General features: G+C 60.4%; 1 protein-coding gene across 1 annotated transcript; it reads right to left on the reverse strand.

Moving 5' to 3' along the window:
- Window positions 1-1,838: 1,838 nt before the first annotated feature.
- On the reverse strand, window positions 1,839-26,827 carry EPHA2 (EPH receptor A2). The gene is made up of 16 exons (XM_065421274.1): window positions 26,765-26,827; window positions 23,546-24,206; window positions 14,614-14,769; window positions 13,438-13,770; window positions 12,904-13,028; window positions 12,350-12,513; window positions 11,800-11,889; window positions 11,084-11,139; window positions 10,306-10,431; window positions 9,760-9,942; window positions 9,120-9,181; window positions 7,834-8,043; window positions 7,258-7,407; window positions 6,036-6,229; window positions 4,631-4,786; window positions 1,839-1,944 (listed from the first exon to the last, which is right to left on the reverse strand). The coding sequence occupies exons 1-16, from the start codon at window positions 26,810-26,812 to the stop codon at window positions 1,839-1,841; spliced, it is 2,820 nt and encodes a 939-aa protein (XP_065277346.1). The 5' UTR covers window positions 26,813-26,827.
- Between the last annotated feature and the right edge of the window lie 1,025 nt (window positions 26,828-27,852).

The following is a 27,852-nucleotide window of genomic DNA, read 5'->3' on the forward strand; positions in this document are numbered from 1 at the left end:
TCCGGGCAGGTCAGCTTGTCTGCACGGCAGCGTTACCTGAGTTGGCGCTCAAGCGTGAGGCTGCTGTTAATTTGAGGTGGCCGGCCAGAGCGGGAGTATAGGGCAATATCGGAGTGAGCACAACTCATCAGCTGCTAACGGGACGCTCTGTAATGTGGACGCAGGTTAGCTCCACTCGAGCGCGGCTTGTCTTCCAGCGCCTCCCCAGAATTCCCCTGCGCCCATCTATCTATTCCCTGCATCTGGACCAGAAATCCAGCTCAGTGGGAGCTGGTTACATAGCTGCTGTTTATGCCTTTGAAAAGCTCCCTTAACACACATGCTTAACGTCAGCAAATATTTAAGTCCCATTGAAGGGAACGCCACGTGCTTTAATAAATCAGCTGACGCAGGGACGGTCTCTGCATTGCATCTAGAGGCTGTGGGGTCAGTCCCAGCTATGTATTACCGTGTCGATTCTCCAAATGTCGTGCAATCGATAAAGTGAACCTGCGTGCTCCCTGCTCCACACAAGAGTGCACGCTCAATGGAAAGTATTGTAAAAAAACCCGCACATTTTATTAAAATCGCAGAACAAATTTTCCTGGAACCCAGGAGCAAACTCAATTCCACTGGGCTGTCGGCGGTTTTAATCTTAACAGCAATTTTGAGAGAAGGCAAAAGGCCTTTGATTTCCATCAATAAATATAAAAAAATATAATAAATTACATTAAAAAAAAGTGAACACTGACAGACTAGCAAAGGGCGTCTAGCGAAACGCAAAGGCGCACAGGGTGGGGAGCAGAGTGGAAGAATAAATAGAGAGAAGGAAAATGGTTACATGACCTTGGGCACAGCTATCAACCGTCATCTGCAAAGCCGCTCCGCTCGCTACCAGAGGAATGTCAAATTTAAGGCACTGGCATCTGCCCTTCTCTTGTGGCACCGACAGGAGAAAAAAACTACTTAGCAGAAGGTTTTTGACACAGCCAGTTGCTTAAAAAGCAAACGCACTGGAGCGGCGTCTCAGTGCCCGGCAAAAGGAAATAGATCGAGCCAGGCTTCGGGTCACCCTGGTCAAGATGCGGGTTCCCCTGCACCTGGAAACTTGGTTGTTTTGAAGTTTAAACTGAATCATTTTATTTACTATCAATCTTCATCCTCTTATAAAGAGCAAAGGAAAAATCAATGTTGCTTTGTCACAGCAAAGTCCCGGCCTACCCTCTGCTTAGAAATGGAGGCCGTTCTGGAAAATCCACATACTCCTGTCAATCAGGAGAGGGTCAGCACAGCAGGGAACGAAAGACAAGCGGAAGGAGCCCCGCTCTGCTTTGGCCGGCCCTGTGCAAGCAGCAGGCGGAGGAAGAGTTCGCCACGGGCCTCCTCTGCAAGCACAGAACCTGCCTGACATCCGGCCACGAGGCTGCGCGCAAGGCAGCTGGAGCGCTTTCCAAGGATGGCAGCTGGTGCCCTGGCCAAAGCCAAGGAGGGCGGTCCTTCTGAACAGGCTGCAGTCTAGCGCCTCCCCCTGGAGCCAGCTACCATCGCACAGCAGCGGTTGCACGCAAGAGATCACCCAATACTAATCATCATCATATCAGCAATAAATAAAACTAACTGCTGTGGAGGTATAATTGGTACAAGATGGCATGAGAGACTGGCTGACTCCGCTCTGGGCACTGCCATCCAGTCGGTCGGTGTCCTCAGAGGCTCTTGGCTGGGGACGATGCCAAGCACACTTCAATTCTCCACTTCAAGTATTTCCCGGTTTGCACAGCCGCTGAGTGTTGCTTTCTCTCCCGCAGCGATTCCTTCTCCACGCGGGTGGCGAGGCTGCCTGGGCTGGGGCCGGCTCCTGCTCAGATCGGGATGCCAACCATGCTCACCTGCTCCTTCAGCCCCAGCAGGCTATAGGCGATGCGTTTCTGGTGCCCCGGCAGGCGTACCCCGATTTTCTTAATGTCGCTGGGGAACAAAAAGGCAAAGGGGAATGTCAGCAGGGCCCAGCCGCTACCACGATGCACGAATGCCAGGTGCGGGCGAGGGCCGCCCTTCTGGTCCGAGCTGGTTTGAACGGCTATCCACAAGGGGAGAAGGACTCAGCCCGCATTTACCAAGCGGCCATGAAAGCTGGCCTAGCAGCCCGAGCGTGTGGGGCGTGGCCAAGGAAAGGGGGCGGGGCTGGAGTGCGGCTGTGCCCCAGCCATCCCTGTCTGGTGCATTACACCCCTGGCAGAGCTGAGAGCAGCCTTGAGGCTGCCCTGAACTACGCAGCAGATGGTGTTGAACTGGCTTCAGGACCAAGGAGCCACCTGCACCTCTTGTGGCCACCACTGAGGACTGGCACCCACCCTGTGTCGTCACGATCTCCCCCTGCCCTTTCTTCTTCCCCGTCCCTCTCTCGTCTTCTCCTTCCTCCCCGACCCAGCCTGATCCTTCCCTTAGGACAACTGTCGATGGCCCGCTGCAAAGCTAGTGAAGCCAAGGGAAAGACTCCCAGGCTCCAGTGAGCTCTGAGGGAGGCCCCATGTTCCCAGCTGGAGCTTGGAGAATCTTTCTCATGCCCTGTCCTGACACTGCTTCCTTTTGGCAGCCCCAGTGCTTGAACAATAAGGGGAGGGCAGGCCAGCCTGTCTGTTAATGAGCCTCTCCCTTGTTTCCCTGTAAAGCCAGTTAATTACAGGGTGCGTGTTCAGATCGGCAGCGCCTCTTGAGACATCACTGAGCCACCTTGTGGGCTAGGGCAAGGCCAGTGGAGAAAACAGGCAGCTCCACACACCTCCACAGGGAATTAACAAGGGTAATTAGTCTCGTTCGGCTCCGCAGCATGTCTCCAGGCCCTTCACAAAGGGAGCTTTGTCCTCATTGGGGAACCCAGGTGGGCGGGCGTGGCTTTGCCAATGGTCACAGGCATGGTGGAGCCAGGAACCAGATCCAACCCCCACCCTGCCCAGTGCTATGCTCTAGCCACTAGACAATGCTGCCTCCCTACAGACATAGAGGGACAGGCCAGCTAGTCTGCCTTCCAGCCTTGGAAATAGCCAAACTCCGCCGGCCTTGCTGGCAGCCCAGGAACACCGAGAGGCCCCAACAGAAATCCAGCGCCAGACTCAGCCCTTGTCCTGAACAGCTTAGGATAGAAATGGAAACTGAGGCACCGGGGGCAGGGGAGGGGGGAGGGGCTTACCCAGCAGGCTGGTGGCAGAACTGGTAATAGAGCCCAGGTCTTCTGACTGCCACTCTAGTGCCCTGGCCACTAGGCCACCCTGCCTCCTCTGCATTTAGAGCAGGCACGCTGCAGGCAAAGGCTCCCCGGGCTGGGCGGCAGAGGAGACGCCCCTTGGGCCTAGCTGAGCCAGCTTTGTTTAGGGAACGTGATGTTCTGCAGCTATCCCCGGATGCTCCCCCCCATCCCCGTCCCTGGGGCATACAGAAAACATTCCCAGCCTGGTCCAGCAGCCAGCCAGCCCCGCTGTTTACACAGGTTATATTTATCCTACAAGGCTTGGGGTGTTGTTATTTCCTGGGGGATGAGGATTTGGAGGGGGGAGGAAAGGAAAAGAGGGCCCCCCCTCCTTCCAAGAGTGCCTGGGGGGGAGCAGGGGGGAGATTACAGCGCTTCTCCCTTCTGGGTGACTCTGAGCAGGGTCCCAGCGCGGAGAGGGACGCGGCTTCCCGCGGCTCTGCCAGGAACTCAGGACCTCAGGTTGTGGGGTTGGGAGCAGGGAAGGCAGAGGGGCAAAACTGAGCCCAAACCATCAACTCCAAGGAAGGAGAGAGCCCGAAGGGGGGCTCCATTCCCCCACCTTGGCGCCTGGCACCTCACCCGCGCCTGGCCCAGCCGGGACGGGGGCGACGCAGAGCGGGGAGGGGGCAGCGGTTAGCACCATGCAGTGCCACACAGCAGCTCTGGGCTCAGCTCTCCGGGCCCGGCCTCCCTCTTCTGGGGCCAGCCGGAGCTGAGAGCGCTGGAGAAAGATGAAACTCCGGGGGCAGGGACCTAGCACGTGCCCCCGCTGTCTGATCAGGGACAGCTGACGGGATCCTGCCCTCCTTGGGCAGAAAGCAGGTAGGGCTCGGGGGGAGGGAATGCCAGTCGTTGACAAGGGCAGGAGAACGACACTGGCAGGGAACCAGAGGTTCCACCAGGGGAAAAGGGACAGCTCGGCCCTGGAGATAAGAAGAGCAGCTCAGTGGGCATCAGGCCCTACGTACCAGCCCAAGGGGGACGCCGGGGCCAGGCCCAGTGCTGCCCCCGGGTCAGAGCTCTCTCCCCCACACCAGGACTCAGGCCAGTCCCGCTGGTTGGCAAGGATCAGCCTGCCGGGGCTTTGAGAGCCAGGAAGTGATCTGACTCCTTTCCGAGTGCCACAGGCAGAGACAATCCAGCTCGCGGTAGGCGCCCGCTGCAGCCCAGCTAAGCTGACCAGCGCTGGAATGCCCAGGACTCGCTCTGCCCTGGCAAGACACTAAGCAGCCAATTTGGGAAGCCCGCGGAGCCAGAGCCTGCCCCCAGTGAAGGACTGGGCCTGTGGTGAGCAAGCAGATCCGCATGGGTGCCCGGATCAGTCCCAGGCCCTGCCCTGGAAGCCCTCAGAGGCGGGGCCTGCCAGCGAGCAGCAAAGGCAGCGGAGGGGGGAGTGTGACTCACTCGTTGCTCATCTGCACCACTTTCTCGATGGCGTTGTAGCCGCCCGACAGGAAGTTCTCCGTGTACTGGTTCATCTTGATGGAGTCCAGCCACTCGGAGACGGTCCTGAAGGGAAGGCCCTCCGAGCCGCTGGTGCTGGGCAGGCGGATGGACACCCTGCGAGGACACAAAGCCCCCAGACATTAACATCCCGTCTCCCCTGGGCAGGGGTGGATTCCTCTGCCCAACACCCTGGGCAGTTATACCAAGGCGGGCAAGACATGGGGGCAGGTACCTGACAGGTCACTTCTCCTTCCTCCACGAGCCACACGGGTAAAGCACATCCCTTCCCCCAGCACTCCCTCTGCAGGGAGAGTCACACCTCCCATCCCCAAGGTAGGGGCATGCTTCCACCCCCCCCCCCCCGCCACACCTTTCATCTCAAAGGCGTCAAATCCCAGGGCTGATGAGCGGACGGCACGCTCTAATGGACTGAGCACAGGGCCGGGAGCCAGGATCCCCGACGTTCTAACCCAGCACCACCACCAGCTCGCTGGGTGACCTTGGATAAAGAGCTTGAGCCGTGCCTCAGTTTCCCCATCTGTCAGAGGAAGGTGGGGGTAACAAATTCCCGGCGGCTGGGAGGGTTAATTGCATCGTGTCTGTAAAGGGCTGGGTCAGTGCAAAATGCTTTTTAATTATTGTTCATTGTTAGTTTGGTGGGGGCTCGCTGGGCCCAGCCGCTTCACAGCTTTCCCAGGGGCTCGGCTTCGAGGGGATCCCTGGGGGAGCGATGGGGGAGAGATGCCATGGGGGAGCCCTGGCTGCCTGCTTGCATGCTACAGTGGGAGGGTTCCAGCCCCTGCCAGTCTGTGCTCCCCGCGACCACGTCTGCTGCCCCATGGGCCTGCCCCGTCCAGCCTTGGCGCGGCCCTGTTGGCTCGAGGGCTGGGTTTGGCCCTGCGTCCCCTACGCGTGGTCCGAGCCCTGCCCGCGGGCACCAGCCAGCTGGCAGCCCCTCCCGTTAGCACCACCTGGAATGCCCAGCGAGGATGCCCAGACCCCGAGGAGCCCGGGGCTTCACCTCCCTGCAGCAGCCTCCTACCGGTGCCACAAAGCACTCGGGGACGCTGGCGCGCTGCACCCAGCCCGCTCTTGCTTTCCCAGCTCCGGTTGCATTGCCCACACTCTGCAGGCCACGGCCCTGCAGAAACACCCTCCCGATAGCCAGCGCTGCCTGGTCAGGCCCTTCTTCGATGGTACCAGCTGCACACGACTCAGTGTCTTGTCATCAGGGAGCAGAGGTGGCTCGGACCAGCGAACCCCCCCTCCACCCAGAGGAATCCCTGGCTGAGCCGGGGCCAGGGCCCGGCGGGTGGGCTCCGGACCAGGGGCATGCGGAGAAGGCTGGTGGCCAGCTGCCTACCGGGGGTCGAAGTCCGCCAAGGTCTTGAGCGACTCGGGGGCCCGGATGAGCTTGTCGAGGATGCTGACGATGTCGTTGAACTTGGGCCGGCGGCTCCTCTCCTGCTGCCAGCACTGCATCATCAGCTGGTAGATGGCGGAGGGGCAGTCCATGGGGGCGGGCAGCCGGAAGCCTTCGTTGATGGCTTTCATGACCTGCCGAGGGAAGGCGACCGGAGGGTGAGGGACGTGGCCTGCGGATCAGAGGCACCCGTCTCCCACGCGCTGGCAAGGCGAACGCCGCTCGCTCTGGGCCATTCCTTGCAGTCAAGGGGGTGGCCTCCCGGCTCGGCGCGTGCCTGGTGCTGCGGAGAGCTGCCCGGAGCCCACCCCCGGCGTGTGGGGCAGGCGGGCGGGGAGCTCTCCCATAAATCCCTGGCTGGACAGGGAGCGTCTCCTTGTCTCCTGCTCTGAGAACGGACACATAGGTCAGACCATCCCAGAGAGCCCCACGGGGGGATCAGAGTGCCTCGTTCATCGCCCGCCGAGCAACCCAGGCTGTGCCCGGAGCGTACACCAGGCTGGCTGCAATGGTACAGCCCGGGGGCTCTGCTCTGTAAGTGGGGGCCTCGTGCTGCCCATCGTGGGGGCTCAGGACAGCCCCTTGCCATGTTAACCACACCCACTCCAGATGCCCAAGGAGGCAGCACTGTGGCACTGCCAGGCTCACAGCAGTGCAGGCTTCCCCCGTGCTGCCCCGCAACCTGTTCCCCCCCCGGCCCAAAAGAGGAGCTCGGTCTTCACGGCCCATTCGCTCCTTGGCCCCGCAGCTGAGATTGCTGGCCACGGCGGCGGGCTTTGTCCTGTGGACACGTGTCCCCCCCCCAGTGCATTTCACATGGGCCACAAAGGGCCATCAGACGGAGCAGTGTTTCACAACCAAGCCAGGCTGGAGTCTGGTGCCTAGCCCGTCCTAGGCCTCTCGGATGTCCAAGCCCTTCCAGAAGGGTGATGGATGGTGGAGAGACATGGACAGACAGACAGTTTTATCCTTCCCCCAGGCCCCTTTGAGACGCGCCCGTTGCATTGTCAGTGCCAGGGCAGCGGGCACAGCGAATAGCCGGCGCGTGGGGCCGGATCCCCACTCTAGGGACATGCAGCGGCCATTCCCGGGGGAGCCCGGCAGTCCATCCCCGTCAGGGCCGTTCAGACACAGGCAGGCCGGCTCTGCCGGCTGCGCTCACCTCGTGGTTGGAGAGCTCCCAGTAGGGCCGCTCGCCGTAGGACATCACCTCCCACATGACGATGCCGTAGCTCCACACGTCGCTGGCCGAGGTGAACTTCCGGTAGGAGATGGCTTCCGGGGCCGTCCAGCGGATGGGGATCTTGCCGCCCTGCGAGAATCACACAGCCCAGGGATTGACACTGCTGCCTGCCTGCTCTGTCCCTGGCTGATACCGAGGGAGGCTGCGACCCCGGGGCTTCCTCCTGCGCCCACGACTGGCCATGCCGGAGCTCACTGGACCCAGAGGGGGCTACGCAGGGGGCGGCACCAGCAGGGCCCAGACCAAGCCGGGCTCAGGCTCGAGGAGCAGGGCGGGCTCTCAGCATGGCCACGCTCCTTGCTGGGTGTGTGTGTGGGGGGGGAGAATTTCTATGACATCCCATCAGCCCCAACCACCATGCCCACTTAGTGTAGGTCCTACGCCAACAACGGGGGGCAGGCACAGGCCACAGCTGCAGCCCCGCCCAGCCGGAAAGAGCTCAGCTGCCCCCAGCCCAGGGGTGTGTCCGCCCACCGTGGCTGACGGAGCACTTACGCTGGTGGTGTACGTGGCCTCGGGATCATCCTCCAGGACGCGGGACAGGCCGAAGTCGGACACCTTGCAGACCAGCTGGCTGTTGACGAGGATGTTGCGGGCAGCCAGGTCCCGGTGCACGTAGTTCATGTTGGCCAGGTACTTCATGCCCGCGGCGATGCCCCGCAGCATGCCCACCAGCTGGATCATGCAGAACTCACCGTCCTTCTCCTGCGTGACGAGAAGAGAGGTGCTCAGAATGGTAAGGGGTTACGCCGACCGCCTTCCCCGCATGCACTGTGCTCCTATCACCATCTCACAGTTTACATGGCTCCTTGAACCCAGAGCATTCCACAAACTATAGCGATGCCATGCAGCCAAAATGCAGCCACCTCTGGGGTGGAGGGTGGCTACCCATCAGTGCACAGCACAACAGTGGAGGCAGAGGGGGTGAATCATGGACGCGGACACTGGCACAAATCCAAACTCAAAGAAAGGGCTGGGAGATCTTTAACACCCATGTGGAACCCCAGGAGTTATGGGCTTGACTCCCCTACAGGACACTGCATGTAAATCTATGGGCTTGACTGTCCTTTCGCTGCACCTGCAAAGGATTGTGGGATATGGTGGTTTGTGGGTTGCTGAGCAAAAAATATTGAAGAACACTGGGTTAGACAGTCCGGCTCTTTTTCTTATTAAAGTCGTGGTAAAAAAATGAGACATTTAAAGAGCCAATTCCCTTCCTCGTATTCCAGCTCACATGGTTCGGATCAGGAGCATTCTGACAACCCAATGGACTTTGCATCACTGATGCAGCTCGTTTACTTTGCATTTTTCTCAGATCCAGATTTGGCCCGTTTCGTCGGTTTCCCTTCCCATCTGGGATGCACTAGCCCAGGGCTAGGGTGACCAGACAGCAAATGTGAAAAATCGGGACGGGGGTGGGGGGTAATAGGAGCCTATATAAGAAAAAGACCCAAAAATCGGGACTGTCCCTATAAAATCGGGACATCTGGTCACCCTACCCAGGGCGGAGATGCCAGGGATGCAAAGGCTGTAGGGGAGAGTTCCGTAGACTCTCATCCTCCCACATGCTTACGACTATTTCAGCTGAACTGAAAAAGCAAACAACGTTCACCCTGAGTGTTAAATCTTGGCGATTCCCTTCCTTGTTATTGGACAAAACCTAAATCCGAGGGCGTGGCCTGCAGTTCTCGACAACGTCCCTTTAAAAATGGGTGGGCCTGGCTAGGACTGAATTGTGCTTCTCCTCTCTCTGTTCATGAGCGAGGAACCACAGCACCTACCCGCAGGAACTTGTCCAGGGCTCCGTTCTCCATGTACTCAGTGATGATCATGAACGGTTTGTCTGAAAAGAGAAGGGTAAATCACGAGACGTCCTGGGAGAGCTCCCTGCCCCAGACCCCAGCACCGCCTGGCGACAGCCCGCGGGCGTTTGTGCACGCAGAGCAGGAAGGGGAGCTGGGTGCTGGTCATGGGGCGGAGAGGTGGCTGGAACAGCCTCCCAGGGGAACAAGCCCAGATAAGGTGATCAAGATTCCGCCGAGCATGGGCGTCATCTGTGCTGATGGGCACCTGACAGGGAACGTGACTGGGAAAGGGTCATGCTTGCGGGAGGGGTCTACTCCAGTGTGTCTATAGCCAAGCCCTGCCAAGCCGGCCGCCACATTCTGCTTCCAGCAGTTGTTCTGGTGTAACCCCAGGATTCTGGTACCTTTCGGTAGGAATGATCCTGGTCAAAGTCCTGCAGTGAGGGGCGAGGGGATTTTTTGAACAGCGACTTTCCCTGAGTCGCCCCCAGCACAAACCTTGCCATTTTTGTAGCTGAATCAGCGCTCTTGGCAGGAAAAACAACTGGTTGTCAGGTGAGAAGGGACCATGGGGGGGGTGGGGGTGTATGGGATGGGGGGGGCGGGGGATGCTTACACTTGGAGACGACGCCCTCCAGCCGGATGATGTTGTGGTGGCAGAATTGGCCCATGATACTGGCCTCGCTCAGGAAGTCGATGCGCTGCTTCTCCGTGTAGCCAACCTTCAGGGTCTTGATTGCCACCGGGATGTCCTTCTTCCCGTGTTTCAGTGTCCCCTTGTAAACTTCCCCGAACTCGCCTGGCAGGAGGAAAGGAGGAAGAGGGTGACACTCCTGAGTAGGGTGACCAGATGTCCCGATTTTATAGGGACAGTCCTGATTTTTGGGTCTTTTTCTTATATAGGCTCCTATTACCCCCTCACCCCCGTCCTGATTTTTCACATTTGCTGTCTGGTCACCCTACTCCTGAGGCTACTGGGGACCTGGGCATGTCCACCGCTGGGCGATGCAAAGGCCCGTCTGCCTCTTCTCTGGATGGAAAACCCCTTCAACTACTGGCTGCACCAGGAGGCCGTATCCCTCCTACCCCAATCACAGCCTGCTTGAGGAAGGCGGGCCCCACCTGCACCAGCCACTCGCAGCAGGAAGAGGGAGCGACCTACCTGCACCGATCACCTTCTGCCGGGTGATGCACGAGGGGTGAATCTCAGTTGTAAATTTCAGCACCGCCTGGTTGGGGTCTTCGTAGGTGTGGGGGTCCACGTAGGTCTTCAGGGGCTTCAGCTGTTCTGTGGGGCGGAGGGAGGGAGGGGACACATGGAAGCAGGCATGAGGTTGGGGCTCAGGACCCCAGCGAGATCTCATCCTACTGAAAGTACAGTTCAACTCATGGCCGTTTGAAGCCCAGCCGCCCCGGCGTGCTCAGCCCAACACCCGTTTCCTCCCCCTGCTGCAGGCAGGGACTCCGCCGACGTCAGGCTGGGCGGGGTCTCCCTTGAGCCCGCACAGACATTTAGGAGTCACACTCCGGGTTCCTGTTCACTCACTGGGCTTGGCTGTAGCCCCAGGGCTCCAAGGGCCCCGCAGCCGAGCTATACCCTGCACAACCACCACCGGGGACCCACGCTAGGGCCGTTCTTCAGCAGCGGGCTGTGGGGCCAGCAGGCCGCTCACAGGGGGCCGGGGCTTGTAGGGTCACATTCTGCCCAGCCCCTGCATGGTCAGGTGAGGAAAGACACACAGACTGTGCTGGGTCTGCCCACCACCTTGCGGGGGAAGCGCTGTCCCTGCCTCCAGGGGTACAGGGGCCCTGTCTCCATGCTCCCGGCCCAGCTGAGCACAGAGCTGGGATCTGCCACACTTGTCTCTAAGGGGCACATGCTCCTTGCCAGACTCCCTGGCGCCTGTCCGACCCAGCTCCCGCTGGAGTTTCTCACTCACCAGACTTGGAGAAGTAAACGTCCTCAGACGACTGACGGGCCCGTGAGCGCCTTCTCCTACAACAACAAGGAGGGTTAGGCCTGGAGACGCTCCCCACTGCATCCCGAATCACATGGCCAGCAGCTCCCCCATGAGAGAACATGCCAGACAAGCTCATCTCCCCCACATCCTTCTTTGCTGTCCTGAAGAGACCCCAGATCGATCCAGCCCCCCGCCCTGCCTCTTAATATGGGGGAACAGATCCCGGGGGGTCCTGCACTCAGTCCTTCCTTGGGCAAAGCCCCCAGTGACGCCCAGGCTGGGTAACCCGTGAGTAAGGGCCTGAGGGCCTAGTGGAAACAGACTAGTCTGTTTCACTTCTGTCTCTGGTCAGTTTCACATCCGGGCTCTCCTGCCATGGTGTCTGGGTTGCAAGAGGTCGGTTCCTCAAGCAAACATTTCGGTTGCTCTTACACAGCCTAAGCTGGACCCAACCCGGCCCATGTACATCTCAGCAGCCAATGCCAGGTCAGCAGCAGGAATCACGTGGTAACAGATGCCTGGGCTGGCAGCAAGGCACAGGTTAGCTGCCTGCAATACTGCCCCCTCCACACCTCCAGGCCAGTGGGTGCATTGGCTGTGAGGGAAGGGAGGTCCAATGGGGAAGGGACAGGCAGCCACTCCTGGGCTATGGATGCCCTAATGACAAAGGGGAGGGGGGGTGGGAATCCAAATACCTTCGGTGAAGGTAGAGGGCGACAGCTACCACGACCAGTATCAAAATGATCCCAGTGATAGAGCCGCCGACCGCGGCCGCCGTGTTCATGCTCTGGGAGCCTGCAGGAGGAAGGAAAGACGGTGAAGGAAGCCACGGGGAAACTAACCACACATTCCCAGCATGGCTTCTTACTGGCCGGGCTCTGCCCAGGCCTCTCCAAGGGTGGTGGGTGGTAGTGGGGAGTCCCTTGGCACCTGAGATTTAGCAACGTCCAGGCAGAGAGAGCGCTCGCTCCCTCTGTCGCTCTCGGCTCCCTTCATTCTGATCTCTGCCCTGCACTGAGGGTCGGTAAGTTTCGAAGGTGGGGCGCAAGGAGAGGCAGAGTTGGAAGCCACGGGTGGCAAGTGATCAGAGCTGGGGACTCAGAGACAGGACACTTGAGTTCTATTCCCATAGACTCTGCCATTGACTCGCTCCGTGGCCAGGGGCAAGTCACTTCTCCTCCCCGTGCCTCAGTTTCCCCAGCTGGGAAATGGTGGTAGTAACAGTGGGAACTGCCCCTCCCTTACTCACCCTCAGCACGCGTCTCAAACTCATACTCCATGCTGTAGGCCCCCTGGCCTTCTTGTGTCAGGGCCTGGACCCGCACCAAGTACTTGGTGCCCGGTGTGAGCTTGGAGAGGGTCACCGAGTTCCCTTCGGAGCGCAGGACCGAGTAGCTGTTCTCATCCATCTTCAGAAAGCAAAACACACAACCCCCACCACAAAGATCAGCAGCCTCGCGGGACCAGGCAGCGCCCCAGAGCCCAGCCGGGGACGGGACAGGGGCGAGCCAGTGACAGCATCAGCCTGGCTCAAGGATCAGTGGCTGAGGCCAAGCCAGTGAGGACAATCTGGCTTCACTACCAGGCCCCCGCAGTGACCTGATGTCCCTCTGAGTATTCCTGGAGGCCACTCCAACAGCTTGATTCGTGCTGTGGCTTGTGCATCCGAGCCAGGCCCTCCCCTTCCAACTGGCTCTATGGGCAGAACCACTAGGAAGCTGTGGTCCCATCTCCCTTCCCTCCCTTCCCTCCCAGCCCAGAGGGCGTGACTAGCTCGGAAAGTGAACGGCCAGCGCTACCTTCTTGCTGTAGGTGACTTCGTACTTCCAGACGCGGCTCTGCTGCCGGGGCTGGACGGTCCAGGAGATGCTCAGGCTGGTTTCAGTCTGGCTGTCCAAATTCACCGATGTCACCCGGGGAGGCTCTGGCCAATGGAGAAGAAGGCGACGGTCAGGTGGGTGCTAGGAGGCGTGAAGCCATCACCTCAATCATCGGGTGCAAGGATGCCGGGCCCAGACAGAGCTGCCCATACACAGGAATGGCCGGTCCAAACATCTAACTACGCAGCAGTGCGTCTGCTTTGCCATACTCACCAGCGGATGGTCTCCTCTGCTGCACAGGTGACTTCAGCTGCTTTACCACACCCCATCTAACCCCTTCTCTGATGCCTGCCGAGCCCCATCAAACCCCATACCTGACATTCACGGCTTTCCCATATTAACCAGTGCACCTCCCTCATCTGTATATAAATCATCCCCCCCCCCCCCCGCAAACCAAATGTAACAGGCATGTTGATACAAGCCCACCAGTTATATATACCGACCACCCCTTACCTGTCTGGTTGACGCTGATGCTCGCAGTGCCATAGCTGCGGCTGGGGCCGTAGGCGGACACCCCGTTCCTGGCCTCCACGGTGAAGGTGTAATTAACATGCGGCTCCAGGTCGCTGACGGTCAGAGACGTCCTGGTCAGCCCCTGGGGCTGGTCCGAGTAGCGGATGCTGCTGTCACAGGGCCGACACTCCCCCGACTCCGGCCAGCACTGCTCACACGTGATGCTGTAGGTGATGTCCTTACGGCCCCCCGTGTCGCGGGGCGGGGACCAGCGCAGCTGCACCTTGGCGCCCAAGCCGACGGCCATGACATTGTGAGGGGCAGAAGGGGGACCTGGATGGGGGAGGGGAAAGGTCATGGGTCATGGTGCCAAGGGCATTTCCTTTTGGGGGCAGGGTAAAGAGAGCACATGGCTCCCAGAGCAGAGAGGCGCTGGAGTGACGAGCTTGGAGCTTCTGGAACTGGAGGAGGGAGACCCAACCGACATGCCCCATCCCCAGCCCCGGGGAACAGCAGCCAGATCCATCCCCCGTGGCTGCCCCCGCCAATATATTTGCTGTTTGAATGACGTCACTACAGGAAGTGCCGCCCTCAAAGGCGCGGGACGTTTCACTGGGCATGAGGGGCGGGACTTCCTGTCATTTGGGGTGTTCCCCTGGTGGGCGATGAGACTGAGTTCATCCCAGCTCTCAGGGGTGGCGCTCACTGGGCTGGTGTGACCCGGGGTCGAGACTGGGGTGTCTCATACCCAGCCTGCCGATTCACAGCCTCATGAGGATGAGCGGGAGGAGCTTTATGTGGGCTACATGAGAGAGTTGAGGGGCGGGCGGTCTGGCTCTTAGAGCTGGGGACTGGGAAGCAGGATTCCTGGGTTCTAGTCCCAACTCTGCCACTCGCTCACTGTGTGACAATGGGCAAGTCACTCGACCGCTCTGTGCCTTAGTTTCCCCACTTATAAAACACCGGGGAGCCCTTACCCACCTCCCACGCTGAAAGCACTAATGCTCACAAAGCGCTCTGAGATCCTCAGGGGTCAGTACTATTCTAGATGAGCAGAGGGTTACTATCACAGGTCAGGAAAATGGAGCGGGCTCTGACCTGTCCTGGGGGCAGCTGGGGTGGGAACGTGGGTGAGAACAGCGGAGGTTTGTCACCACAGCAGGGTCTCATACTTACGGGTGCAGGGAAAAGACACTGGATCCTCTGCCGCCCGGAAATAGCCTTCCTCACATGGGCACGAGGTGGAACCTTCAGGAGAGGAGAGCGTGTGGGGGGGACACTTGGAGCAGGCATCACCGGAGATGTCCGGCTTGAAGGACCCAGCAGGGCAGGCTGCGAGGGGAGAGCAGGGCACAGGTTAGGCAACAGGGGCACTCATGGGGGTAACATCCATTCATGGCCCTGAACGTGCAGCAGCCAACGCATCCTGCTCCCGCGGAGCCTCCCCAGAGCCTGCCTGACCCCCTGCGACCCAGGAGAAAGCAGGAGATGCAAAGTGATGGAGGAAACACAGGAGGGACTGCGAGAGGAGATGGTGACCAGTGGGTCTGCAGATCCCGGGGATAGCTCCTCAGACAGCCTAAGAACCAGGACGCTGGGAGGTGGTGTTGCAGTTAGGGGGGCACTACCATGGATGTGGGGCACTACCATGGATTTGCACAGCCTCCAATGCTGGCCCCCCAAGGCATGTGGATGGGGTTGTATGTTTCCAGGTGGGGGCGGGGTTGGGGGCTTCCTTTCTAAAAGTATCTGACAGCCATGATGTAAGCGTGGAGACCAGTTGGGGTGAGGGACAGGGCTGGACTTTCCGAGGCCTGGGGTAGGTTTAGCTTTCGGTGCTAACCTCCCCCCTCCAGACGCAGATCTCGGGGCAGCTCTACACTCTCAACTCCTGCTCCCCTCAGTCCCGGCTCCGGCTCCCACAAGGCAGACGGGGGAGATCCCCCTTCTGTGCCTGCCCAGCCTCCCCTCCGGTATTATTAAAGGGACAGGCCGACAGACGTTTCCAATCCAAGACCAGCACCTTCCTTCCCCAACCTGGCACTTCAAACTTCCCTCCTCCAGTCCTGCAGCCAAGCCCGGGACGGGGGACTGCTCAGGGCGCCCGCCTGAATGAGCAGCCGCTGACTGACGTGAGGATCCCGCTCTCCCGAGGAGCTTAGCTCGCTCCCTCTGCAGCCCCCAGCGTAGGAACAGATCCCAGATACATGCAGCGAGAGGACAGCGCTTAGGCCGTCAGCTCTTCGGGGCGGGGCAGTATCTTCACATTTGCACAGAATCTAGCATGATGGGCCCCCACTGTCTGCTTGGGGTCTTGACCGTAATGCCAACCAATCATCATCACGCTACAGCGAACAAGCCTATGGCTCAGTCTGTCTGAACTCCCCTTCAGAGTCCTTCCTCCCACAGGGATGAGAAAACTTTAACTAAATGCAGGAGAATGTGGCTGACAAACCACAGAAATTGGCCAGGGGGAATCAGGGGCAGATACGGAGCCTCAAATTAATTTTCACTCGGTTTTGGAAGGTAACACAGTCCTCGTCCACACACTGATTTTATCCTGCTTTAACCCTGCCAGTTAGAGGGGCGACTTTTTACCAATATGGTTATACCAGTACAACCCCCCGTGTGCACACAGTTGTACCAGCACAGAGGTGCCTTGTACTGGTGTGCCTTTCCCCCCTTCCCTACAGCTATACCAGGCTACAGCACCTTTCTACCATTATGGCCACGCACACAAGGGGGTGGTACCGCTGTAACTAGACCAGTTTCAAACAGATACAGTTAAAGTGTCACAAGAACTGTGTAGACAAGGCCTTATCTCAAGGTGATGGGGCCCCATTGGACAACAAAGGGCTAAGCCCCCCCCCCCCCCCCCCCCCCGATTGTTTGCAGACTCAGTTTTTTTTCTTTGGTATCTTTAAACAAAGAGAGTAGCAGGGGTGGGGGGAGCCTGACTCATTCCCCATCTGATCTGGGTTTTCCACAGGAACCCAATTTCCGCCTCCTCACCCCACCCTAGGCTGTGGGGGTTGCTTCCTCCACTGTTCCGAAGAGGAAGCTGTTTCGGAAGCCACACGGCGGCATGGCTTTTCAGGAAGGCCCTTTCCTCCGCTCTGCCCGGGGCAGTGACGCTGGGCACTGATTCCCCCTCTCAATTGTCGTGTTTCTTTAATAAAAACACAAAGAATCTCAACCAAATGGTCAGACGGCCCTGGCCCCAGTGCCCATCTGCAGGCAGCTAAGCAAACAAGGGGCCTGCGGGCCTGCCCAGCAGTGCTGTGCCCGCAGTGGTGGAGGGTTATGGGGAAGGGGTGTTGTAGATGTTCACAAGCCCCTTCCCTCGCAGCAGCTAAGTACCCCTCCAGCCCTAATGTTAGGAAAGTTTCCCCTCCTTACTGCCTCTTTTCCTGGGCTGTTAAAGAAAAAAAACAACACTTCTCCCAAAGCGAGGCTGCCCCGATTTCATGTGTGGTCTCTGCTTGCCCTGCTTGGTGGCTTTGGCTGCACCTTGAAACAATAGGGCAGTAAACCTGTCAGGATTTCACTGGTGCCCAGAGGCTGGCTTCCTTCCCCCGAGCAGGGGGGGAGTGAGAGGGGGCAGGAGGGACCCTGGGCCTCTCTGGAGCAATTAGACTTATAGGAATTAACTTCCAACTATTAAACACTGATAGATAGATAGATAGATAGATAGATAGATAGATAGATAGATAGATAGATAGATAGATGGAGTGTATGGGGACAGATTACAGATAGATAGATAGATAGATAGATAGATAGATAGATAGATAGATAGATAGATAGATAGATAGGGGGAGTGTATGGGGACAGATTACAGATAGATAGATAGATAGATAGATAGATAGATAGATAGATAGATAGATAGATAGATAGATAGATAGATAGATAGATGGGGGAGTGTATGGGGACAGATTACAGACAGACAGACAGACACATAGATGCAGAATGCAGGGTCTGACTCGCTCAGACCCCTGCGAGCTGCCCAGGGTACGGACTCCTCCTTGTGTTCCCTGGACGGAAGGAGGGGGTGAAGCTTTCATGGAGGGGGGGTGAGGACTCTGGCAGCAGGAGGAGAGGCTAAGAATATCTGTGTTTATTCCTAGAGATAAACTCCTTTGTTTCCTGCTCGCTGGGCTCCCTTTCACAGAGGCCAGCAGGCTCCAGCGCTGCTCCCGGAGGTCAGAGAATCGCTCTGCACAAAGGGCAAATTCCATTCTCCATCCCCGCCCCCCATCTTTGGCAGGAAGCGCCTCCATCCGACCAGGGAGAGATCACAGGGGCAGCTCACAGGCACGTGGCAAGTGGCCAGGGGAGCAAGGTGCTCGCTGGCCTGCCCGGAGGGCGAGGAAGCCAGTCAGGTTGGGAGCCACTGCCGGGATGTGTGGCCCTGCCAGTGGCACCGACTGGCCAGTCCCTCCCTCCCTGCCCCCAGGGCACGCCGCAGGCACTCAGCCCCTACGGGCCTGGGGGCAGAATCAGACAGACAGTGATGGGTGCAAAGCACACAGACCGTCCTCACACTCGCCACGCAATGCCAGAAACGACGCCCCATTTTAAGTCCAGCTTCCATGGAGGGCCTCCAGGAACCGAGGGTTCGTGGTCCCACAGCAGCTGGGGCCCGTCCTACCCAACCTTTGGGGTAGCCCCCATAACATTGTGTCCTTCCTCAGGACCCAGAGCCCCAGGCAACTGCTGTGAGTTGGTTAGGGGGGTGGGTGAGATTTGTGTGGAACTGTTACTTCCTGGTCACCCACGCTCTGCCCATCTGAAAGCCTCCTGGGCTCCCAGGCAAAGCGCTAGTGAACCCAGCTGCCATCGTTCCTACAGGGCCCATAGAGATTACAGGTCCCAGCATGCAATGCTCCACCCACCGCCAAACAAAGGGGCAGCCCAGGGGGACGCCAGCTTCTATCGTGCAGTGCTCCACCGTGATACCGGCGGAGCTGCACCGGTGGGCAGCCATCCTGTACTGCACGCTGGGGCCTGGAGTGTCTGCAGGCTGCGCCACTGGGCTCAAACGAAGGGGCAGCCGCGCTCTGGGTGCTGGATTTCTGTGAGCCGCACCTGGGCCTCGCAGTCAGGACTCCTTCCGCCCCAGGCAGCAGGGGACCCCCAAAAGGCCAAGGACACCCACTGCAGGGCCTGTCAATTAAGCACGTCTGACTCACCGCCAGAGACAGCGGGAAGAGCGGGGCCTGCCTGGGACAAAGGGAGGCGTCAGCCCGCACGGGTCACAGTCCCAAAGGGCCGTCTGACTTAATGAGGGAGACCATCAGCAGGCGGGGTCCCTGTCCCCCCCCCCACACACACATACACACACACACCCTCCTGCAGACACAATGCCTCCATTCAGCAAGCATAGAGAGCTAGTGTCTGCACTGGGGAGGGGGTGCAAACCCTTAGCAAGTCTTGTTTTCCCAGGACGATGGGGGGTGGCGGATGGGCTGGGGGGTGGGAGGGGAAAACACAAGCAAGGCATGAGAGGAAGACGGATGGAGTGTGGCTGACAAACAAGAACATGGGGGAGGGGGAAGCAGGCACCATGCTGCCCAGGAGATGAGGGGAGACATCTGTCAATGCCAAAGGGTCGGGGGCTCGAGCGGGTGGCACCGGCCTGGCACGGGACATGCCCTGGGAAATGCTAGTGCAACTACACTCTGCACACGTGCTTTGGCGCCCGGGCACTCTCCGCTGGGCCTCGCTGTGCAGCTGGCACCTGGCTACCAGGGCACTGGGGCACGCAGACTCAGGGGCGTGGGGGGCAGGATGAATGAAGGCGTGTGCATTGCCAGGGGGAGCACCGCAGGGCCCTGCCCTAAAGCTTCTCTCAGCGGGCCGGGGAACAGAAAGGGGGCACTATGCATATCCCTTTGCGCAGCTGATGAAGAAAGAATGAGGAGGAGCAGAAGGGAGCAGAGCCCCACCCGATGTCAGCATGGGGCGGTTTGGGTCTTGGCTGAGGACAGCTCCCCTGGCCTGCCCCATCCCACCCCAAAAAGCCCACCCGGGAGCTGCCGCTCGCTCCCCTCATGTACCAGCTGGAGGCAGAGGGGACAGGAGGGCAGCAAGGATGCTGTCACCATGGCGACCCGCTGGGCCTACGCCACGTCAAGCCTGGCCTGGAGGGAAGGGGGTACCTGGTCTGCAGTTCTGGGGTGACCTCCGCAGCCAGGGAGGGGCCAGAGAGCCCTCTACGGGCCGGGGAGAGGGAGAGGCGTCTGTATGAACAACCCTTTCCCTTTGGTTGTTGACTTGGGAAGGGGGGACAGAGTGCCTGCGGTGCTGGAAGGCTCCTTATCTGGCTCTCCCCGGAGCACACGTGGGCGAGGGCTGGAGATCCGGCACTGAGCGGCGCTTTAGGCAATCCCCTGGATTATCTCCCGTCACATTCCTGACCCCAACAAAATGGAGGGGGCCCCTCCCCCTCCCTCTCCAGTCCCCAACCCTTTATCTCCCGTTTGTTTCATTCCCTTCCTCTCCGCCCCCGGGAAGGCTGAGCTCTGCAGGGACTGGGGGCTGGCCGCAGATGGTGCCCCCCGTCATGGCATGTTCTGTGAAGGCCCCTCTGCTCACAGCGCCCCCCAGGTAAACTTGAGGGGGGGTGCACCCCAGCTTGCTGCTTTCCCATCACCTCTTACCCAGCTGCTTTCCCCCCTGGACTCGTAGGTCCAAGGCTGGCTGTGGGGGTGCCCAGGGCCATTGCTAGGATCCCAGGGTAATACTGGTGCCCAGCGCCCTCCACTCCCACTGACAGCAGCCGTGGCTGGCTCAGCACCGGGCGGGGTCTGAGTTGGCACAAAGCTCCCTTTAACTTCGGGGATCTACGTCCCAGGCCCTGCCAGGTGGCCAGCGCAGGGCCTGACCCGCCGTGCCCTGCTCCAGGGCAAGGTCCCCACAACTCAGGGGTAGCTGACCAGCCTGTGACATGGTTGGACTGGGTTTGTGACAACCCTGGACTAAGCCAGGCATGGCCCAGGCAGGGGTGGGACAAGCTTCCCCACACAGCTCTGCCATTCCACATCTGGGCTCCCTGCCAGCGCCCCTCAATCCCGACCCGTAGCCCCTGGCTATCCATCCCAGCCCTGGGCTCCCCACATAGCCCTGCCAGCGCCCCTCAATCCCGAACCGCAGCCCCCGGCTATCCCAGCCCTGGGCTCCCCACATAGCCCTGCCGGCACCCCTCAATCCCGATCCACAGCCCCCAGCTATCCCAGCCCTGGGCTCCCCACATAGCCCTGCCAGCACCCCTCAATCCCGACCCGCAGCCCCCGGCTATCCCAGCCCTGGGCTCCCCACATAGCCCTGCCAGCACCTCTCAATCCCGACCCGCAGCCCCCAGCTATCCCAGCCCTGGGCTCCCCACATAGCCCTGCCGGCACCCCTCAATCCCGATCCCCAGCTCTCAGCTATCCCAGCCCTGGGCTCCCCACATAGCCCTGCCAGCACCCCTCAATCCCGATCCCCAGCCCCCAGCTATCCCAGCCCTGAGCTCCCCACCCACAACTCTGCCATTCCACATCTGGGCCCCATGGGGGCAGCTTTTCCAGCGCCCCTCAATCCCCACCTGCAGCCCCCGGCTATCCCAGCCCTGAGCTCCCCATCCACAGCTCTGCCAGCCCCCCTCAATCACACTGAGCCCCCCACTGCTATTGTAGCCCCAGGATTCTCCTGTGTACAAACCCTCTGTTCCCGACTCGGGGGCACACAGCTGAAAGAGCTGCATCTCCAGAGAGACGCCAGCCCCAGCACCCCAAGGCCTTGATCCCAGCCTACCTGCTCCCAGCAGCCGGGGAACCCGGCCAGGAGACAGTGCATCTGGGATGGGAGCTGATGCCCCTTGCGGTCCCCGAACCAGAAGCTGGGGGAAGGCACTTCCTAATGTATTGCTGCTCAGGCACTGTAAGGACACCGCCCCACCCCTGGTCCAACAGCCCTGGGCCCGTCCCTGAAGGTCCCCGAGCACACCTTCCCCTCCAAGAGTAGGGCTGAGACCAACAAACTCGAGTCACTTGTGACCCAAGGCAGATGCCAGTATAGCTGTCGCGGGGAGGCTGATGCATTGACCTGTCAAGCTCCCCCTCTGCACAAGGGAAGCTGGGGGGGACATGGAGCCCCAGGAACCTGCAGTTTGAGGTCAGGAGGCTCCTGCCGGCTGCAGATCTGGCCGAGGCTGTACGAAGACGGGAGGGCCTTTAGCAGCCCCCCGGGCTCAGCAATTTGGGGTGGGAGGGGGCAGCTCCCTTCCCCCCCATCCCAGCCCCCTCTGCCTGGCCAGGGGGCTCTTGGGCCATGTGGGGGCTCAGCACCACCCTCACCCAGCTGGGCTGGAGGGAGCCGGGTGGCCATGGCAGGCGGAGAGGGCGTAGGCCCTGCACGGCCCATGAGCCCCACCAGCCGGGGGGTTGAGCCGCAGGTGCTGGAGCGAGGGCACCGGCAGCCCAAGGGGAGGGGCACGGCTGGATCAAAGCAGCTCTCAGTCGTGACATAACCACAAGCGCTCCTGCAGGCTGCCCCACGCGCACAACACCCGGCCGGGGGATCCCACCGCGCCAGCCGCTGACGCGCGAGAGCTCCCCGCGAGGGCAGGGCTCACCCATGGCACCGTAACCCCCCTCCTGTGGGGCCGGCGAGGCCCTGATCCAGGGACGGGGCCAATCCAGAGCCCAGATGCGGCTCAGGCCCCCGCAGGGCTCCGTGCTCATCTCCTCTCTCCCACCTGGCGGAAGATATTTCTCAGGCCCAAGGCAAGGAGCTGACAGCAGCTGGGCGGCTGAGGACTGAACGGGCCGTGGGGTCTCCACTAGGGGGATCCCTCTGGGCGCGGGGGCAGGGGCATGCCAGGCTGCTGCCCGTGCTGGGCTTGTTGGGGGGGGGGGAGGGGGGGCGGCAAATAGACACCCAGGGCCATCAAGCCAGCCCTGCACTGGGGGTGTCTCTGGGGGAAGCACTGGGCTAGGAAGACGGCCCCAGCACCTGGCAGGACATGGCCTGGGTGTTCAGCCCCCACCCCACCCCCACCCCACTGTCCCAGGACTCCTGGCTGCATCCCCATAAATCAACCCCTTCCCTGCTCCTTGACCTGGGGGACCCCAGACTCCCCCGAGCTGTCGAGGGTCGACAGCAGGTATGTGTGTGTGTGTGTGGAGGGGGGTCAATTCCACCCTGCCAAACTCTGAGTTCCCCCCACCCCCCGGCACCACTTTCCGCATTGCCGGGGTTTATCCTGCCGGCCCCTCTCCCACTGCATTCCTCACCACTCATGTCATGAGGGAGCTGCCAGGCCGGCACAGGCATCTGCTCCATGGCCGGACCCCCTGCCCCCTCCCCCACCGCTCCCAACACTGATGCCTATTGTTTAGGAGGGTTTTATCGGGGAGGCTCAGATCTCTGCTCTCTGGTTCCCTGGTGCCCTCCCGGAGCAGGGAAACAGCCTCGAGACCCGGCCCAGCGGGGCGCCACCAAGGGGGAGCGGGGCAGAGAAGAGAATGAATGGAAATAGATGCATTTGCCCAGGGCTGGGAGAGCGGGGTGGGGTGCGGGGCAGGGTTCAGGGCCATCAGCAGAGCTGTGTGGGGAGCCCAGGGCTGAGATACCACGTGGCCACAGGCCCAGGGCTGGGAAGACTGGGGGCTGGGTCAGGACTGAGAGGCATCACTAGATCTGGGGGGTTATGGGGGCGCTCAGGGCTGGAATAGCCGGGTTGGGAATAGTAAGCGGGGGTGTGCAGGTCGGGATTGAGAGGCACCGGCAGAGCTGAATGTGGGAGCCCATGGCGGGCAATAACAGGGGAGGGGAGGGCTGCAGGTCGGGACTGGGGGGCACCACCACAGCTGAGTGTGGGAGCCCACGGCTGGGAACAGAAGTGGATGCTACGGATCAGGACTGAGGGCCGCTGGCAGGGCTGTGCACGGGGCAGCCTAGAGCAGGAGCAGAGGGTGCTGGAGGCCAGACCTGGCAGGGGGTGAGTGTCTGTACCCAGGGCACGAGGCGCTGGGCTCCAAGGCCCTGCAATACCACAGTACCCAGCAGCCTCGTACACACGAGATCTCCCCGCCCCCCACGCGCACCCCCGTCTGGATGCCTTTACCTTTGCAGCTCTCCTCCACCTTCTCGTATCCCGCCCGGCACAGGCACTGCCCGATGGGCACCAGCCATTCCCCGTCCGAGTTGCAATGCATGCTGGGCTCCTCGCTGGCCACCGCATCCTCCACACACGTGCCCCTGACCTTGGCCAGCGCCTGCGAGTCAGCGCCGGCGATGGTCTCGGGGAAGAGCGCCATGTTCTGCAGCACGCCGGGGCACTTCTTGTAGTAGATGCGGACGGAGAGCAGGGCCACGCAGGCCCCAATGTCCTGGAAGGCCAGGTAGAAACCCTTGCGGCTCAGGGGCCCCACCGTGCGCACCTCCATGTTGAGCTTGACGTTGCGGGAGGCGAAGTCTTCGCGCACGGTGATCTCGTCGGGCGCAATGGTGTCGATCTTCGTGAACTGGCGCTTCTGGAAGTTGGTGCCGTAGTCCACGTCCGACTCGGCGTAGTACAGGTTGAAGGTCTCCTTGCAGGAGCTGGCCCCGCCCGGGAAGCTGTTGCAGTCCCGCACCGTGAACTTCAGCTCGATGAAGATGCGCTCAGCCTCGCTGCGGTAGATCCAGTTGGTCCGCAGCCAGTTGTCCTGGTCACCTTCCATCACGTTGCAGACCGAGTAGATGTAGATGAGGGATTCGTTCATGACGTTCTGGAGGAGATCCCACTGCCCGGGGGAGACGAGGGGTTAAATGAGAGCAAAATGGGCTGCCGGGGCTGGAACCTAGGCACTGCCAGCCCGGCTCCTCTCTCCGATGGTCAGAAGATGGTGCAAGAAACCCTGCAGGGCCCCTGGTTACGTTTCTTCCTGACCCCCTCAGCTGGAGGTTGGCTCATGCCCTGAAGCAGGGAGCTGGGAACTGCCGAACCCAGCAGCTACCTCGGCTCCGCCCTGCAACCGAAGGCAGCCACGGGCGGTTTGATCCCAATGCCCAAAACCACTCGCCCCACGCCCGCCCCCTCCGCTGCCTACAGCCTGGCCTCCTACAGACACGCTGCCATTGTCCAGGGATGGATATTGATCCTCGACCCTCCGGTGAGCTCGTCAGGTCAAGAGACCAACCTTGGTTTTACAGATGGAGGAACTGAGGCATGTGGCGGTTCAGGCCCTACATTATTAAGGGGCCTCTGATTCTGGGTGCCCAGCACAAGCCTGCAAAGTGCAAACACAGAGCTCGGACCAAGCTGCCCACTCCCTGCTAGAGCCAGGACTGTCGACCGGTTCTCACCCCAGCCACAGGGGGGGCCCTGCTTCCAAATTATTCCACATGCTGGAAATTAAATTCAATCTCATCCCATTCCTGGGAAGCCAGGCCAGCCAACGACACTCTGACCCACTGCGCTCCTTGACATCAATGGGTATCTTTCCACTGGGAGCCAGATGGGGCTGGCAGCACGGCTGGGGCGCAGGCTGGGGCTGGGAGAGGCAGGCAGGGCTGGGGCTGGGGCTGGAGCCAGCCGGGTTCCACCTGGCCCTTGGAAATAGCCGAGGTTTAGCAAACCCAGGGGATTAACTTGTCAGCACAGTCCTGCGGGCGGAGGGCAGAACACACCGGCCAATTAACCTCCTGACATGGCCCACAGGAGGGCAGGAGATAGGAAACCTGCCTGGAGAGACCAAAACAAATAACCGCTCGGGTTGGGGCGGGGGGAGGAAGAGGAAGGGGCAGCCAGCCTGGGGGTCTCCGCACTGCTGCAAACAAGGGACATCTGATCCCACCCGGCAGCCCCCTGGCCTCCCCGCCCACCCCATGTGACTCCCCCAGGAGCTGGAACGTTTCCCGGCAGTCTGGCAGGGCCGGAGAAGAGATTCCCCCACAGCGTGTGTTGAGAGCTCCAGCCGCCCTCCGGCCATCCCCAATGCACCGACCTGCTATGCTGGCCCCCTTGGGCCGAAGCCGCTCGCTCCTGCAGCCCCACTGCAGACCTGCCCCTGCTATTCCACCCTTGGGCCTCCCCGCACAGCTCTGCTGATGCCCCGCGGTTGGCGCTTAGCCCCTCACGCACTGCGTCCCCCCTGCAATCGGGCGACCGCGGGGCCCCCTGGAGTATAACCCCCCCACCTCGATCTCTGCTCCCTGACCAAGGAAACAGGGGGGCAGGCTCTGATCTCAGTGACCGCAGGGAAATCCAGAGCAGTCTCTCCGGCATCGGTGGTGCCGGGCTGGATGGCCGGAGCTCAGCGCCTGGCCCAGGGTGTGCGACCTGGGGCCATATAAAGGAGGGGTCAATGAATGGGGGGTGAAGGCGTGGATCCCTAACTCCAGCCTCCCCACCCACCCAAGCAGCAATAGGACCCTGCCTGATCTCTAGCCTATATCCCTTCCAAAGACCCCACCACAGAGGCCTGCCAAGCAAGGCCCTGCCTTCCTTCCAGAGCCTGATCTTCAGCTCCTTGCTGGGGGAAATGCCCCCTGTGCCCTTCCCTACATCGGGATGTGCGCCGCCCCGCAGGACAGCTCCCGGCGGGCAGGGCCCGGCTCTTTCCTGAGGCCCCCAGCACGGCTCTACCCCCCTCTAGGGCCAGGGATCATCACACCAAAGGGGCTCTCAAAGGGCTGGAGTCATGGATTGGTTTGAACTGACCTGATCAACTTTAAAAACTGGCTGGGGAAAAGCAGTGACTGCGGTGAGCCCTTAAAGCCACCACCCAAAGCCCCGGGGCTGCCCAGCCTTCTCCCCAGCCCACATGAGATCACGGACAAGATCACAACCCCCATCTCTGGGCAATAAACCGAACCTGCTTATGGAAGGACAAACCGCCCCCTCCCCACCCTGAGCTTTGGCCCTGGGCCTATGTTATGTTTAAAGCAAACGTACCCTGTACAGCCCACCCAATTCACATCACGTCTCAGAGCTGGGCACTCCCTCTCAAGGGGAGGGCTGAGTTTGAAAAGCTCCCCACCCATCACTAGCCAGCATTGCTGGGCCAGATTCCGCTGTCATTTACACTAGAGCGGTTACTCTGGATTTAAACTGAGTTGAGGGTGGGCAGGATCCAGAAAGGAAAGGCAAAGAGTTCCCTAGGCCCTGGCTGCTACTCCCAGAGGGTCTGATCACCAATCAAGGCATGGGCACCTCCTGTGTCCTCCGCCTCCCAACGGACGTCGAAGCGGATTCTCCTCTCGCTAACCCCAGGGTGAATCAGGAGCGGATCTACGGAGTTAGCCTCCCCCCTCCTCCCCCCCAAAGAGCTCCCGTCTAGCGCTAGGGATTCAGACTTACCCCCTTCCCATAGGGATGGGTCAGCCAGCCAAGCTCCCCGTGGGCCATGGCAAAATCCAGCAGGACGACTGAAAAGGAAAGCAAACGAACATCGTTAGACCAGAGGAGGGGGAATATACAACCCAGCGGCAGGCACCTCATCCCAACCAGATGCCTGGCGCATGCGCCGAGCCCAGCCGTAGGGGGATCAGAACCCTCCGCTCTCGCACGCTGGCACAAGGGGCCGATGGTGGCTGTTCCCCAGAGCGGGGCAATACGAAATCCGGGTGGCCCTGCAGCTCAGCACAGAGCCGGAGCAGGACAGCTCTGTCCAGGAGTAACCTCTCAACGCAGGCACTCGCTTCCTATGGCCTTGGTCTCCACTCTCTCCTGCCCCTTTGTGCCGGGTCCCCAAAGCCGCAGGAGCTGCAGCAGCATCATACCCCCGGTGCTGGGCAGTCACCATCTGGGGTGGAGACACCAGCACCCGTATCTCACGCTTATCTCCGGGCTGCTTTTTTATTTGCCCTCATTCCCCGTATTTGAGCAGCTGACTAATGAGCTAGAGAACAGGGCGGCAGCCCGAGAGGAAAGGGCAGAGGATCCAAAGGTGCAAGAGGGAGGTTCCGGCAAAGATCAGGCCGGCCTAGCTTTGCTCATGGCTAAGAGGAAGCCAGGTCGGGTTAGACAATAGGGCCAAATCATCCCTGGTGTAACCCCAATGAAGTCAATGGCGTTATGCCAGAGATGAATCTGCGCTAGCTGGGATAAGGATTATGAGGTTATCAGCCCTCATGCTTCAGGGCACCAGCTCAACAGAGGTCAGGCAGGAATTCCCTCCCCCTATCACTGCAGTAGCAGGTCTAATGCCTTTCTCGGAAGCATGCGGCTTCGGAGACAGGATACCAGGCAGGATGCCCCTTTGCTCTGCTAACTCCTGTGCTGGCAGCATCCGATTCAGTCCTTCCTGCTGCATGCCCCCCCCCCCCACCCTCCCGACTCGCTGGTCCTTCACCCCAAACAGGCATGATCCCTGTCACCTCCGGGGTTTTCCTCTTTAGCGCTCCCATTCTCCAGAGTATTTTCCACTGTGTGAGAAGGAGCCGCGG

Source organism: Emys orbicularis, chromosome 22 (assembly GCF_028017835.1).
Source record: "Emys orbicularis isolate rEmyOrb1 chromosome 22, rEmyOrb1.hap1, whole genome shotgun sequence".
Lineage (NCBI taxonomy): Eukaryota > Metazoa > Chordata > Testudines > Emydidae > Emys > Emys orbicularis.

Excerpts from the sequence above, each read along its gene's own strand:
- EPHA2 (XM_065421274.1), bottom strand. The coding sequence starts at position 26,812 with ATGGCCCACGGGGAGCTTGGCTGGCTGACCCATCCCTATGGGAAGGGG. Across the intron at positions 13,771-14,613 it reads AGTGTCTTTTCCCTGCACCC|GTCCCCCTTCTGCCCCTCAC; the intron begins GTAAGTATGAGA and ends TCCCCCATCCAG. Across the intron at positions 10,432-11,083 it reads CGTTTACTTCTCCAAGTCTG|AACAGCTGAAGCCCCTGAAG; the intron begins GTGAGTGAGAAA and ends TCCGCCCCACAG.